This window comes from Microcebus murinus, chromosome 13 (assembly GCF_040939455.1).
Source record: "Microcebus murinus isolate Inina chromosome 13, M.murinus_Inina_mat1.0, whole genome shotgun sequence".
NCBI classification, from domain to species: domain Eukaryota; kingdom Metazoa; phylum Chordata; class Mammalia; order Primates; family Cheirogaleidae; genus Microcebus; species Microcebus murinus.
The window spans coordinates 61,033,566-61,050,539 of NC_134116.1; the positions used below are offsets into that span (position 1 = coordinate 61,033,566).

General features: G+C 36.4%; 1 protein-coding gene across 4 annotated transcripts in view; it reads right to left on the reverse strand.

Annotated features, from left to right (window-relative positions):
* Positions 1 to 16,974, reverse strand: part of ZC3H13 (zinc finger CCCH-type containing 13) — an 87,640-nt gene that overhangs the window by 23,272 nt on the left and 47,394 nt on the right. For all 4 annotated transcript variants that reach the window (XM_012782713.3, XM_012782718.3, XM_020290368.2 and 1 more), the window contains exons 9-11: positions 11,597 to 11,907; positions 8,396 to 8,848; positions 3,043 to 3,234 (exon numbers count right to left, since the gene is read on the reverse strand). In XM_012782713.3, the coding sequence (XP_012638167.2) occupies positions 3,043 to 3,234; positions 8,396 to 8,848; positions 11,597 to 11,907 (956 nt within the window). The remainder of the gene's footprint in view (positions 1 to 3,042; positions 3,235 to 8,395; positions 8,849 to 11,596; positions 11,908 to 16,974) is intronic.

The following is a 16,974-nucleotide window of genomic DNA, read 5'->3' on the forward strand; positions in this document are numbered from 1 at the left end:
TGAATTCCTTAGAATTGTGTTTGCTCCTTTGTCTTCTCACAGAACTTTATATGGTAGTAGCATTTATCATACTTCAATTGTCTATCTGTATCCATGGGGGATTGTTTACAGGTATGGTTGCCAAGCCCTGGGCCACAGATGGGTCCATACAGCAGGAGGTGAGCAGCCAGCAAAGGGCAAATGAGCAAAGCTTCATCTGTATTTATAGCTGCTCTCCATAGCTTGCATCATGGCCTGAGCTCCACCTCCTGTCAGATCAGTCACGGTCTCCCACCACCCCCAGATGGGACCGTCCAGTTGTAGGAAAACAAGCTCAGGGCTCCCACTGATTCTTCCTTATGGTGAGTTGTATAATTATTTCATTATGTATTACAATGTAATAATAATAGAAATAAAGTACACAATAAATGTAATGCACTTGAATCATCCTGGAACCACCACTTCCCCCCAATGGATACCAAAACCCAAGGATGCTCAACTCCTTTATATAAAATGGTGTGGTATTTGCATATAACCTATATATAGCATCCTGTATAAATTATTTCTATATTACTTATAATACCTAATACAATATAAATGCTATTTAGTTGTTATACTCTATTATTATTTTTTAATTTATGTATTTTTTTTGTTGTATTGCTATTTTTTTTTTTTTTGAGACAGAGTCTCGCTTTGTTGCCTAGGCTAGAGTGAGTGCCATGGCGTCAGCCTAGCTCACAGCAACCTCAAACTCCTGGGCTCAAGCAATCCTTCTGCCTCAGCCTCCCAAGTAGCTGGGACTACAGGCATACGCCACCATGCCCGGCTAATTTTTTCTATATATATTAGTTGGCCAATTAATTTCTTTCTATTTATAGTAGAGACGGGGTCTCACCCTTGCTCAGGCTGGTTTCGAACTCCTGACCTGGAGCAATCCGCCTGCCTCGGCCTCCCAGAGAGCTAGGATTACAGGCGTGAGCCACTGTGCCCGGCCTGTATTGCTATTTTTTTCAAATATTTTTGATCTGTAATTGGTTGAATCTGAGGATATAGAACTTGGGGGTACAGATGGCAGACTGTTTTGTGCTTAGACTACAAAGAAATAAATATAAGATTTAAATCCCCAAGCACAGAACAAGATGCCTGGGTACATCTCTACCTTCTACTTCTAATAATCTCCCTATTGCTCAGTATTCTCTAGCCACATTAGTCTTCTTTCAAATTTTAGGAAATATTAGGCTATTTACCATCTCAGGGAATTTGCACATACTCTTTCCTCTTTTACTCTCAATCTCTGCAAAGCTAGCCTTTTCTCTTGCATTTATGCCTCTGTATAAAAATCATCTCAATTTTTTTATAAACAGTCTAAAACAGCTCCCTCTCCTTTTTAATTTCCACCTGGGTTGCTTCTTTGTTTCCTAGATAGCAATCAATGATCATTTTTTTTCTGGAGGGGGTTAAGTTTTCTATAAGGACAGGAACTACTGTAACCTAAGTACCTAGCAAAGTACCTGGCATGGATGCTTAATAAACATTTATAAAATATATGATTAATCTCAAAAATATATTTCTCTTTCAATCATATAACTGATATTTTACTGAAGTAGTTATAATAAAATAAAATAGAAAGAGAACTAGACTTGTACTTAGAAGATCTGAGTTTGAATTCCAGTTCTAGAACTTCTCTGTAATGCTGGAAACTTACTTCTCTTAGATCTAATCTCCAAAACTATAAAACATGGATTATTTTTATCATACCTACACTTATAGGGATATTGCAAAGATTAAGATCAGAATATATGGAAAGGAACTATCCAAATTCTTGGCACCTAGCAAAGCTCAGTATGTGTGGTTGAACTATCTGTAAGACTGAAACCAAATGTTATTACTGAAATCGGGCATGTGGTGAAAAACCCTGAGCTAGGTAGGATATAAAAATAGGAAAAAAGAAAAAAAGTAAAACATAAAAAAAAAAAAAAATCGCCAGGACATTAGTACTAAAGAGAGGTAAATCAAAGTGCCAAGGAAGAAATAATTTCAGATAGCAACACAGAACATACCAACTGCAGCCCTATCTGTAACTGAAGAAATCCTATACATCTTTTAACCCAAATGCATCAGGGCTTTACCTTAATGAACTCAACCCAACCAATTCTCCTGCCTCTGATCTCATTTATGCTTCCCCAAGAAGATGGTGTCTTAGACACTTTGTTCTCCTCTCATTACTGCCCATATCAAGATACAATATTACCTCTTTGATTCAGCCCACAGTAAAGCATTAATATTCAATTCTCTGGTTCATCAGGTTTTAAACTATATTAATCTCAGCATTATAGTGAACATTACTTTAGTAATCAGCCAAGGTAAGACCTTCATAAAACTTTAAGTGTTTAAAGGCCCTAGTATGTACAGACAATAAGCACTTGCCAAAGAAAAGTACTTAAAAAACCTTTTTTAAGTGCTTCCTAGTAATCTTGCTTCAAATTTGATTTCTGTAAGAGATCATCTAATGAATCAACAGATAAGTTTTAACTTAAGACATATAAAAACATAAAATTAGCTAAAGCAAATATTATATATTCTCAGGATGAAATGAATATAAACAAAATATTTCTTCAAACAATTCCCAGCCCTATCATCATTTTCTTCTTGCTCCTCTTTGGCAGTCCTTATAAGATTCTATCGATTACAGCTAATGAGTGAGTAGCCAGAGGATACTTAGATGAGGTTTATGTATTATCTGAATCAGAATTGCCTGGATGGCATCCAGCCATCCACATTCTTTAAAGGGCTGTGAGCTATTTGGTCAAGAGGAGAGATTCACAGCAGGGCGTCTCAGTTCTTACACTCTGTTACCAGTAGGTGATGGTCACTAGCTATTTACATAATCCCTCCTAAACCAGGTGAACAAAGAAGATTATAAGAGTAAATAGTTTCAAATGTATCATCAAGCACAGGTCTTAAAATTATATTTCATATTAATAAGTTAATTGATAACTGTTTTAAAAAACAATTCCCCCAACTAATGTTGGTCACTATTTAATAAAATTCCATTTGACAAACCTCTCTCTCTGTTGTCACGACGGTCTCTCTCTCCAGGTCTTCTCTCAAAGGAAGAATCCCTTGCTTGATCTCTGCTGTCTCTTTCAGGGTATCTGTCTCTTTCAGGATAGCTACTTCGAGTTTCCCAGCTGTCATGATAGTTGCTACTACTACTGTGACTCTCAATTTGAGAACCTCTTGTGCCTCGACTTCCTAAACAAAGGATAGTCACACAAATGTTTATCACATATACTTTATTCAGCAGATTATCAGTCCCAGTCTTTTCTCCTAAGAAACACTAATAGATTTTTTTTGTATTTCAAAGTGTAATAATAATCACTGATGAAAAGAATATAAGCATGGCATTAGAACATTCACGTTGTCCAATGACTGACTTGAGTGACCTAAGTCTCAGTTTTCCCTATCTATAGAAAAGTCATATAATGAAATCATAAAATAAGAAGATTCATTAAAATTACTGCCCCCCAAAAACTATTTCTTCATATCTATTTCACAGAAATATAAAAATGAAAATATGCTTTAATTACAGTTTACAGTGAAAACATTCCAACATAGAACCGAGGTACTTTGGCTACATTAAGTGGTATCTGAAATTTTTCATTAACAGATGTGGGAAACAAATGTTCAGAGTAGCTTTATTTGTAACAGCCCCAAATTGGAAAGCACCCAACTGTCTTCAATGGGTGAATGCCATGAGCTACTACTCAGCAATAATAAAAAACAAACTTGGTACAACCAACAACTTGGATGAACCCAGAAAATTATGCTGAGTGAAAAAGCCAATTTCAACAGGATACATATAGCATTTTATAAAATAACATAATTCTAGGATGGAGAATATATAAGAGGTTGCCAGGGGTCAGGGACAGGGAGAGAGGATGGGTGTGGCTATAAAGGGGTGATACAAGGGAATCTTAGGATGTTATAGTTGAATATCTTGACTGTGCAGATGGGCTACACATGTGACGAAACTGCTCAGAGGAACACACACACCACAGTGCATGTATAACTAGTGAAATGTGAATATGCTCTATGTACCAATGTCAATTTCTTGGTTTTGATACTGCATTGTAGGTGTATAAGATGTTAACACTGGGGAAGCTGGAGAAAGGGTGCACAAAGCATCTCTGTACATTGCTTTGCAATCTTTTGTGAATCCCTAATTACTTCAAAATAAAAGCAAATTTTTGAAGTTTGAGGGGAGGAGGTTAGAGTAAGGAATGAGAAGTAGTACTGTGGCTGTGATAATGTAGGAATACGTGGCAGAGACAAAGACAGAAACTCTGAAGGGCCCTGCGTTCAACCTCATAGAATTATCATAGATAAACCCTGATGAAGATGAGTTCACTCAAACTTACAAGAACATATGAAAAACTCACCCAAACTCACCCAAAGTGAGAATCAGAAGGCACTTCCCCAAGATTTAAAAATCAAACAAAAACAAAAAAGAACATAAATGTGACAGGTTTTGAGCCTTAAAAGAATTATAGCATAATTCTAAATACGATAACATAGTGTTTAAACAGTCAAAATATCTGTGAAGAATACTGCAATAATTAGAGAACAAGAAGAAAAAATTATAACATTTTTAAAGACAACAAGAGGGCTACATATAACATCTCAGAATGTAGGGTTAAACATCAGATTAGATGCAGCCAAGAAAAATGTAGTAAACTAGAAGATAAGTCTGAGGACGTGCCCTCAGATGGCAAAACAGAAATAAAAAGAGAAAAAATTTGAAAGAAAAGTTAAGAATCAAGGAAGGTACAATTAAATTTAGCATATATCTAATAACTATATGTTGTTTAGAGTCACATTTAAAACAAAATGATATAGAAAAGTTGAAATGATGAAAAAAGACCTATCAAACAAATACTAACCAAAAGAGAGCTGTGAGCAAAATAATCTTCAAGACAAAATACAGGTGGTTGAGCATTCATTTTCTGAAATGCTTGGTACCAGAAGTGTTTTGAATTCTGGACTTCTTTTTTAAAATTCTGAAATACTTGCATCATACTGGTTCAGCATCACTAATCTGAAATCAAAAATCTGAAATGTTCCAATAAGCCTATCTTTTGAGCGTCACATCAGCACTCAAAAAGTTTCAGATTTTGGATTTTTGGATTAGGGATGCTCAACCTGTATCAGGGATAAAGAGGATCATTCTATAATGATAAAACGAATAAATAACTTAGCTTATGTGTCCCTAATAGCAAAACTTCAAAATATTCAAATAAAAAAGCAATCAAACTATAAGAAATCAAGCCCACAAATTCCACGATGACAGTGGAAAATTTAACTCACCTCTTAAAATTATTAGATGTAAATTTGAAAGTAAAGTTAACAAATTTGTCCTCAGAGAACACTTTGCATCTGACCATTAAAAACACAACCTTCTTAAAACCACATGTATAACATTTATAAATACAGACCAAGCCACAAAATAAGCTTTAACAAACACACATATCAAAGAACTGATATTGAACAGGGTATTCTCTGACAATTAAAATGAGGGGGGCATATTATAAAAAGCATAACTGGAAATTTAAAATCCTATTTCTCTAAACCTCATAAGTCAAACAAGAAATCATATTAAAATTTACAGAGTGTTTAGGACGGGCACTAATATAAATACTACAGATGTCAAAAAAAAAAAAACAAACAACACACACACACAAGGGCAGAAATTAATGAAATAGACCAAGAGATACAAAAGAATATAAACAAAACTAAAGATTAAGTCTTTGAAAAGACACAAAATGGACAAACCTCTGGCAAGACTGACCAAGAAAAAATAAGGGAATATAACCACAGGTATAACAGAGATTTTTATAAAAGAAATTTAGTAATATCTTTTTACCAAATATTTGAAAACAAAAATTTGCAAAAATATAATTTACTAGAACTGCTTCAAAAAGAAACAGTTCTAAATTTTAAAAATATATTAACATAAGGAACAAGGTAATAGAAACAAACTATATGATCTACCCAAATCTATAACTATTAGAGAAACTCATTTGGTAATAAAAGCTCTAACCATCAGACAAATGTTATCAAACTTTCAAAGAACAGCTAACCAATCATAGATAAATTATTTCAGAGAAGAGAAAAAAAGAAGCAACACATTTTATGTGGCTATTATAACATTGATTCCTGAAGAAAGACAACATAAAAAATGAAAACAATGCAGTGTAATGTTAGAACTGGTTCATACGGGTATATTAAGAGTCAACTGTAGGCTTCTTTTTCCAACTCCACATTGAGTAATACCATGTTAGTGGCTCCAAGTCTGCTATGGTAGGAGTTATTTATATCATGGAAATTGGCAAAAGCTAAAAATCAGGAATTTTTTCCTGAAGAGTCAGTTGTTAAACATTTACCATTATACCACTGATTATATGCTGATCTCAAAAAACAAAAATGCTTAATTCAAAATTAAATCTTAACAAGCCTATTCAAGAACTCTTAAAAAATGACAAAATTGTACTTATTTCAGGAATGCATGGATAGTTCTAAATTTTAAAAATATATTAACATAAGGAACAAGGTAATAGAAACAAACTATATGATCTTCTCACAATAGAGAAAAAAACAACAGTAATAAAAACTGTTAGCTAAATTGAGAAAATTAGGAGAATCTTCAAAACAATAAAAACCATCTGCAAAAAATCTACAAACACCACACTTAATTGTGAAAAGCCAGCAACAATCATTTAAAATCTGAAACAAAGTAAAGAAGCCCATTCCAATTATTATTATCAATAATACAATATCAACATTGTATTAATGAAGATTCTCAGCAGGTTATCAAGAGAAAATAAATAATAATCAGAAAAGAATAGTCAAATCAGTCTGCTCCTGGACATAATGGTTAAGTGAATCTAATTAGATCTATTAAGAAAATATAGCAATGTCATTTAAATACAAGATTAATTTACAAATATCAATTATCATGTCCATGTACCAGCAAACCATTACAAAATGTAATGTTTTAAAAGACACAATTTAATGGCACATGCACACAGTTATTCGCTAAAAGCACTGTTTGAAAGTGAAAAAGACTGGAAAACCTAAACATCGATCAATGCAGGACTTATTAACTTTATTGTATAGATTCCATAATAGACACTGTGTGACAAAAGAAGGTTACCACACTGAATGATGTAGAATGATCTCCAAAATATTTTTAAGTAAAAACAGTATATAGTTTTTTTAAAAATTATTTTTATAAAACCAGAGGGAAAAACAAATGGATACACCTATTTGCTTGTGTAAAATGTTTTTGGGAAGAATACATACAAAACTGGCAAAAGAGTGGTCAGAGGTAGAAGGGAGGCTTTTTGCTAAATATCATTTTGTACTTTTGAAATTTTGAAGCATTTGAACACACAATCTAAAAAAAAAATTAACTTAAAACAATTTTAAAATTTACACTACCATTTACAATGGAGACACAAATGGAGACACAAAAAGAGAGGGTACTCAGAAATAAAATGTCTCTAAAATCTTGTGGGAAAAACTATAAATCAATAAAAATTTAATGCACTGAAAACTAAAATCCAACAGCTTTTCCTGAAATTAAAAACTGTTTTCTAAAATTTATATGAAAAATTATAGGGTCAAGAAAAGCCAAGATAACTCTGAAGAAGTTAAAGGACCTTCAACACATAAATGTGAAGCTGTAATATTGACCAGGGATTGACCAACAGACAAATGAAAGAATAAGAGTGATCAGAGTTCTGCAGCAGTGTTTCGGGAAGGGAAAAGAAGGGGGTGGAGGAAAAGGGAGGTCCAAGCTAATTAAGTCCTAGCAGTTTGCAGCCAATCATAAATATATTTAAGACATTTGGGGTGATGGCAAATGCTTTTTGGTGGAAAAAAAGAAAAATGGCTGAAGATAACTGATATATAATGATTTGAAGCAAATACAAATACTGAAGAATATACAAATCAGTTATTTCTGACACCAATTTTGAAAACCTACCATCTCAATTCTACTTTATTTAAATGATCATTTTATCATATATACACTTATTTATTAGCAATTACTTCCTTATGATTTTTTTTTTTTTTTGGCCTAATAGCAATTTTCTTGGTATTCCATGCTAATGAAGATGGTAGGCACGACTGGATGAAATTCAACTGGGGGCTCTAGGTCAGACCCCATTTATTTTTTGCTACTTTAGTAATTCTGACTAGGAATTTATAGAGAAGATTACAAATTCAACTAACTGAAAATTACTTTGACAAAATGATACTGAATTTAAGAAATAATATAGAAAACATATCTTAGATTTAATACTTTCCATATGAGCATACAAGATACAGTTTACTGACAAATCAAAAACCTTACCCTTTTCAGGCAACTCAGGACCTCTCCCCCTACTTCTGCCCATCCGGTCATTTCTAATTTCACTTCGAGACTCATTTCTTATTTCAGTACGAGAACTTTCTTCTCTCAAATGGTTTCTGCCATAACTACGGGATTCTTCCAGATACATATCCTCCTTTCGATGAGCATCTCGACTGTCACGATCCCTGTAGTCATGGACATCACGAGTGGAACGAGAATCTCTGGGATCACGGCTCTCTTTGGTATCTCTGCTATAATCCCTCATCTCCCTGGAGTCCCGCATGTCTCTGGAGTCTCTTAATTCCCTTCGGTCTCTAGTATCTCTGGTGTCTCTCCGATCCCGACTGTCTCGAGGTTCTCTGTCATCTCTGTGGTCTCTAGAAGAGCTCTGATCCTGTTCATACTCTCGTTCTTCTCTTGTATCCTTGTCTCTATCCCGTTTGCCTCTTGTCTCTGTAATGCAATTTTGGAAATTAACTGTAATTCCCTTTACAAAGTTTCAGGAAACTAGACAATATATTTAATACAGAGCTTTTAGATTTTTATTACAATGGTAATTCATGTTCTTTGCAGGGGGAAAAAAGGAGAAAACATGGGCAAGTAAGAAAATTAAAACTATTCATAAGCTAAAATAATTTATCCAAAGAAAATTTTATTAACACTTGATAACTATGTTCTTCTTGATTGGATAAACTTTGAATACGAAATTCCTGTGTTTTAACTCATCCATACTTACAGATCTAAACAAGCGAAACAAATAAGCTGATCTCATATCACTGATAGCTTACTTTTTAGAAACCACTTTTAGATCTAGAGGCACACAGTGACTAATCACTCTACCAAGCATTAGACTAGGCTAGACCAGACCATATGTGACCACCTCAAATGTATTTAAATACTTGAGAGTAACCTGTAATTAGTAAGCTGGCTGGCTAAGAGATACTAATATTCATTTTCTTTTATCCTGAGCTGTTTAATGGTAAACACACTCATGTTCAATAGTCTCTAAAGCTTTCTCTATTTAAAACATTTTCTAGTTGGGTGTACACCTGTATTCCCAGCTACTCAGGAGGCTGAGGTGGGAGGATCGCTTGAGCCCAGCAGCTGGAGTTCAGTATGGGAAACAGTGATACCTTACTACTTTCTTCTTCTTCTTTTGATTTTTTTAAAAGCTTTTCTAACATATCACAGAAAAATAAATAATTTCATTTTTTAAAAAGCTGGAATGACTCACTGATTAAACCAAAATTGCCATTTTATATATTAAAAAAATAGAGGCCCAAAGCTTAGATGGCTGAGTCAACCTCATATCTCATGGGAATTTGCAGAAATCAGAAACCACTCTTTAGATATGCCTAGAGAAGGCATAAATTGATTATACCATAAATCTGACATGAAGCCAAAAAATTAACAAGCCCCAAAGAATAAACCTGACCCTTTGACAGAATTCTCCTACAAATTGCTCTTACAATCTGGAATTGCCCAATCTGAGACTACTTTAACAACTCTAGTAGCCTTAGGCCTAAAAAATATTGCATCTTCTTTTCTCTTTGCCCCCCATCATTGGCCTGTGGACTTTCTCAAGGACCCAAACACTTTGTATTCACAAGAACCCTAGACCTTCACATCAATAACCTATCTCCCTTGCCAATTCCTTTGTCCATATACCTATATCCACAAATGCTATTTAAGGACTGAAGCAAGAGGCAAGGATCTGACGTATCTCCAGAAATCTGATGTATTTCTGTACATATCACTTCTAATCCTTTTCTAATACTAACTGTGCCTGAAAAGATATTCAGTTAGTAAAAGATTCTTTTTTCATGATGCCCCCATCTGTCTTTACAAATATATCTAGTTATTATAATTTGTTCTTTACCTACCTCATCTTTCTACTGAAATTATCCTTATTTCAGAAAATGACTTCTAAATAGAGAGGAACAAAATCTGCTAAATCTCTTCTAAGGAAGGTTAAAAAAACACCTTCCTTAAAAAGAATATATGGTTTGTTATTGAAAGGATTCTTTCTGTAACATAAGCCCTTCTTATTAATAACACACACAAAAAATTCCTGTGAGATTCAACGACATATTATTTTCCCTTCATTAGTATGTTTAATAATAATCATAGTTTTCATTCAGTAAGTAATAATTAAATGTGTATTACATTCCTGATCAATTCTAGTTAAGTATCTTATTAAAAATTAATAGATATAGGTACAGTATAAGAGGATTTTCCCATCTTCCCAAAGTCCCATAAACACTATTGTGCTGACATGGTTCCAAAATCATGTACACAAAAAATAATTCTATAAAACAGGTGCTTTCTCCAGTTCCTACCCATGTGTCCACAACTTTCTTGAAAGAAACAATTATTATTTGCACCACTGACAGAAAGAAATTAAGTTCAACATGTTTCATAGGTGACTGCTAGAGAGGCATTTAAAATGCATATTAAACAGAATTGTTGTTGCAAGTTAGCAAGTATTTCCTGAGTACTATGTTCGAAAACAAAGACCTGCTAAGTTAAATCAACAAGGAGAAGAAACTTAGATAAGAAGTACAGAAAGAGATGAGAGCTATTAGATTTTTATTGCCAGGTAACAACAGCATCTCAGCTTGTATAGGGATAGTAAATCCAAAGTCAACTTAATTCTCAGGGATCCTGCAAGGAAAACTGCTCTGCTTACTTCCTTATTATCAGTTAGACTCGAATTTTGATGACTTGGTTTATACTGACATTCTGAAAGCTTTCCCTAGTCCTCATCACTTTATCAAAACACTTCTGATGCCTTAAAACTATGCTCCCTGATTTGCTGCTGTTCTTCCCTTCATCTCCTTTCATTTTTAAAGATATTAACAAAGCGATTGAAAAGCACACTTTAACAATCAGATGACCAAAAATTTCTAGAACTTTGCAGTACTATACTCAGTAAAACATCTCAGCTAAAGAAAGCACCAACTTACCAAACCTGTAAATGCCCTCTTATGTATACTTAATAGCTTATATTCCCTGAGGCATCTCCTATTGCCCTCAAAAACTCTAGTTTGTGTTACAGAAGAAGACTTATTATAGCATAGTCTTCCCTCCATCCCTTATTAAAACAATAAATATGGATGTCCAATTTTTAAATAAAGAAAATATATATTAAGTAAAAAAACTCTAAAAAAAAAAAAAATCAAGTTAGAGTACAGTGCATACCTTCCCTCCTTTCATGACGCCGATCATGAGACTGTGAACTTCGTTCATGATCGTGTCTCCCTTTCTCTCGCATTGGGGAGCGATGTCTTGGAGGACTTTGCTTTCTCTGAGGAGAAGACAAAGAATGTGAAGGATAAGGAGAAGCGGAACGTCGTAAAGGTGGAGTTAGTGTCCGCTGATAAGACGGTGAAGGAGTTCTTTTTCGACGAGGTGAAGGAGAATGTCTTTGAATAGATGATCCCGATTGAGAGGAAGATGAGTGATGCCTAGAAGATATAGGAGAATGATGCTGTCCTGTTGGGGAAGTAGACCTGTAAAGCAAAACAATTTCAATAAAAAAATGTATTCAAAAGCTTCCTTTCTAGATGAAAGAAATATTCAGGGTGTATTTCATTTTGGGGAAAAAAATGTGAAAAGTTAGAAACTGAAAAAAAAAAAACAAAAAAACCTCCTCATTTAAAATGCAAACAATTTCACCTGCAAACAAGTATGTTTATCCCAGTCTTTCTTAAAAATAGCAACACCAATTTTTCTCTCGAAAAATGGTCTCTCGGCCAGGCGCAATGGCTCATGCCTGTGATCCTAACACTCTGGAAGGCTGAGGCGGGCAGATTGTTTGAGCTCAGGAATTTAAGACCAGCCCGAGCAAGAGAGAGACCCTGTTTCTACAAAAAGAAGGAAGGGAAGGGGAAGGGGAAGGGGAAGGGGAAGGGGAAGGGGAAGGGGAAGGGGAAGGGGAAGGGGAAGGGGAAGGGGAAGGGAAGGGGAAGGGAAGGGGAAGGGAAGGGGAAGGGAAGGGGAAGGGAAGGGGAAGGGAAGGGGAAGGGAAGGGGAAGGGAAGGGAAGGGAAGGGAAGGGAAGGGAAGGGAAGGGAAGGGAAGGGAAGGGAAGGGAAGGGAAGGGAAGGGAAGGGAAGGGAAGGGAAGGGAAGGGAAGGGAAGGGAAGGGAAGGGAAGGGAAGGGAAGGGAAGGGAAGGGGAGGGGAAGGGGAGGGGAAGGGGAGGGGAAGGGGAGGGGAAGGGGAAGGGAAGGGGAAGGGAAGGGGAAGGGAAGGGGAAGGGAAGGGGAAGGGAAGGGGAAGGGAAGGGGAAGGGAAGGGGAAGGGAAGGGGAAGGGAAGGGGAAGGGAAGGGGAAGGGAAGGGGAAGGGAAGGGGAAGGGAAGGGGAAGGGAAGGGGAAGGGAAGGGGAAGGGAAGGGGAAGGGAAGGGGAAGGGAAGGGGAAGGGAAGGGGAAGGGAAGGGGAAGGGAAGGGGAAGGGAAGGGGAAGGGAAGGGGAAGGGAAGGGGAAGGGAAGGGGAAGGGAAGAGGAAGAGAAGAGGAAGAGAAGAGGAAGAGGAAGAGGAAGAGGAAGAGGAAGAGGAAGAGGAAGAGGAAGAGGAAGAGGAAGAGGAAGAGGAAGAGGAGAGAAGAGAAGAGAAGAGAAGAGAAGAGAAGAGAAGAGAAGAGAAGAGAAGAGAAGAGAAGAGAAGAGAAGAGAAGAGAAGAGAAATTAGCTAGACAACCAAAAATATATAGAAAAAATTAGCCAGGCGTGGTGACGCATGCCTGTAGTCCCAGCTACTCAGGAGGCTGAGGCAGAAAGATTGCTTGAGCCCAGGAGTTTGAGGTTGCTGTGAGCTAGGCTGATGCCACAGCACTCTAGCCCAGGCAACAGTGTGAGACTGTCTCAGGAAAAAAAAAACTTACTCAAATATGAAAATATGCTTGTATAATGCAACTAATATTCATGTTTTAACCTTTAAAACCATCATGGAAAAAATATATACTAAAAAAAAAAACAAATGTAATATGCATACTACCAAAATCAACTATTTTCACTGGTAAAATACAGTACAACATGATAAACATTTCATATGCAGAAATATTTAGGCTCTATTATTTTACATAAGAAATTTATCCTTATTAAGGTATAAGTCATTTTAATTCACTCAATACATATTCAATGAACACATACTATGTTCAAAGTATTATTTTTGGAGGTTAGGATACAGAAGTGAAGATGGCAGACAAAATCACTAACATAATAATAATGATATTAATAATAGCAGGTAGCATATTGCTTCTATGTACATGAAACTAATTTAAGTGTTTTTCATATATTAAACCATTTAATCTTTATGACAATAATCTTATGAGGTAACTGAGTGTGATAGTCAATTTTATATGTCAACTTGACTAGGCCACAGATGTCCAGATATCTGGTTAAACATTATTTCTGGATTTGTCTATGAGGGTTTTCTGGAAGACTTTAGTATTTGAATTTTTGAACCGAGGAAAGCAGAAGACCCTCCCCAATGTGTGGAAACATTATCCAATCCAAGCCTGAACAGAACAAAAGCCTGGAAGAAAGTTGAATTCTCTCTTTACCTGACTGCTTGAGCTGCCTCTCAAGCCTTCAGATACAGACTGGATACTTCAGATACTATAAGCTCTCTACCTCTCAGAACTTGGAATTACACCACCAGCTTTCCTGGATCTCCAGCTTGCAGACAGCAGACTACAGGACTTTACAGACTTCAGAATTGCATGAGCTAATTGCTTAAATAAATCTCATTCTAGATATATCTCCTATTGGTTCTATTTCTCTAGAGAACCCTACCTGATACTGCAAAGACAGAGAGGACTGAAGACCAGTCTGTCTAGTGACAGAGTCTGTGGTCTAAGGAGTAAACCAATAATAAAGCAGGGCAATTTCAGCTAATTAATGCAATAAAGTTTATAAAAAGGGGTAATAAAATAGAAACTATTAGGTCCAAAAAAAGTATGTCAAGGCAACTACTTTAGTTTGCTTGGTAAGCAAAGGATCTTTACTGAGGAGATGATATGTGAGCCAAGTACTGAGGATCTGAAGGAAGAGCTTTAGGTATCAATAAGCACAAAGGAGGCAGGAGGGATAGTGATACATAAGAAGAATAGAAAGAATACATGTGGAGCCATAATTTGAGAGAATAGAGAGTCTTAATGAGAGAGGGTCAGAGAGCTGCCAGAGCCAGATAATATGGATGACAGCCATGATAAAAGTCTGAATTTCATTATAAGCATGAGGGAAATCACTGGAGAGTTCGGCAAGTAAATGTCATTCAAAATATAACAAGACCTTACTTAACTAAATAAATCTGTAATATGGAAAAAGAAAATGCTTCTGTGTGATGATTTGTTTTAGACCTAGTAGTTTGCTGTCCCTTTGCAACACAGGTAAATACTCCCTGAAAGGGGAATCATTTCTAACTGTACAATCTACAGAACTAGGAGGACACTCTTGTCTATGGGAATCCTTTGAAAAATCTCTCCTCCATAAATATATAATGCTACTTATAAAACAGATTTATTTAGAAAAACTCATGTAAGTTCTAGATAATACAAGTAAATCTACGCCAAAGTGCTAACAATTTGGGTCAGATTTCATTTTTGTATGTATGTAGAAATGAAGTACAGCTCACCCTTCAACAACATGGACTTGAACTAGGAGTGTCCACGTATACGGAAAATTGCCACCCCTGAGATGGCAAGACCAACCTCTCCTCCTCCTCTTCCTCCATTCCATCTACTCGACCAACTATATTATTGGTAAGGCTTCTGGTTAACAGTAGGCTATTACCAGTTAATTTTGGTGGGAGTCAACTGCACTGGGGGTCCATGCCCCTAATACCCTCAGTTCAATGGTCAACCATAATTTCAAAAGTCTCAATTTAGCAATAAAGAATGTTAGGATAATCCTTAAGTTAACATATCCTTTAATGCCATTCCAATCCAGAATAATTTAAACAATGAATACAACTTTTACGAAAGCTGGTTCAACGTAAGAACCTTACATAGACTTGTTCAATCACATGACTTGGTGAACTAAAAACTGTACCTAACAATGTGATCAAGAGTCAGAAAAAAATAAATAGCTAATATCCTTGGCACAAACAAGTAGATTGTTCTTAAACTCCTGGAGTAAGAGAATCAGTACTTCAAATGCAGTAAAACCCCAAAATAACACACATTAGCATAAGACAACTGACTCCTATCCTTTGCCTGATGGAACAAGTTAAAGTTATTATTCTCTGCTAGGGATAGGGTAGGGTGGCAAAGATATGAAGCAGAAGACCAGACCAGGTCAAGAAAGAGCAGGTAATCCAGTCTTGGGGAAGAGGGAGGTAAAGAATGGTTCTCAAGTCCCTAATCTACATTTCGCAGACACAGTATCTTCCTAGATTAGGCCAACAAAATGGGTGCCAAACAGGGAAAACATCTGAAATCTTTGCCACTGCCCTGGAAGTCCCATCTAGTCACAGGACCCAGAATTCTTTCCATGGTCATATAACCATCAATGGGAAAAAAAATTGCCACCAGATAGCACCAAACTAGAGTGGGACAGACTTTGATAGTGCAGCTATCTCACTATAACATAGCATTTTTCCTGAATTGAATTTTGGGCTCCATTTGCCATGTTATGCATTTCTGATTGGACCACTTATTGGAACAGACTAAACTTCTCAACCACTGCCTGCTACTAAAAACCTTTCTGAAACTACCTGAGAACAGCTCTCCTCAAAGTCTCCAATTTCACAATCAAGTCAGACAATAGCTAAAACTACTATTTTTAGGGTCGTAAACCATTTCTGGATTTTGGACACAAGAGTTTCTTTCCTGAACTCAACAAATTTCCCCCAACATCACAGCAATAAAAGAGAGCCCAAGTCTTGGTTAATTTGACTGAATGTGAGTGACTTCAATAAGACGCTCCTGACTTAGAAGGTTGAACTGAGATACAGAGAACAGGTAGAAGGACTCAAAGTCAGAGGATCATGTGGCTTTGTTGAATCACCTATGCCAATAGTCCCCAACCTTTCTGGCACCATGGACCAGTTTCATGGAAGGCAATTTTTCCACCGAGGCAGGGCAAGGGGCGGGGAGCAGCTGTAGCAGCTATAAATACAGAGGAAGCCTTGCTTGCTCACCTACCGCTCACCTCCTGCAGTGTGGCCCAGTTCGTAAGTTTCATGGAACACAATTTTTCCATAGATTGAGGGCTGGGGTGCGGAGCTCAGACAGTGATGCCTGGCCCAGTTCCTAAGAGGACACAGCTGAGGGTTAGGGACCACAGACCTATGCCATGTGTATGCACACCTATGCTATGTGTATGGTTATCGCAATAGAGAATCATCCTCTAAGAAATGTAAGCAACTGCCTATATGTAATAGGCCTACGGAGTCTTACTTGAAATGAAGGGGGAAAAAAAACCAAAAACTAAAAACCACATATTTAGAAGCCACCCCCACCCCCATCATACACACACACACTCACTCACTGCATTACCTGTACCTGTACTAACAAAGCATCTGGAAATATTTTTGCTCATTGCTTCAATAACAGCTTTTAGAACAGGTAT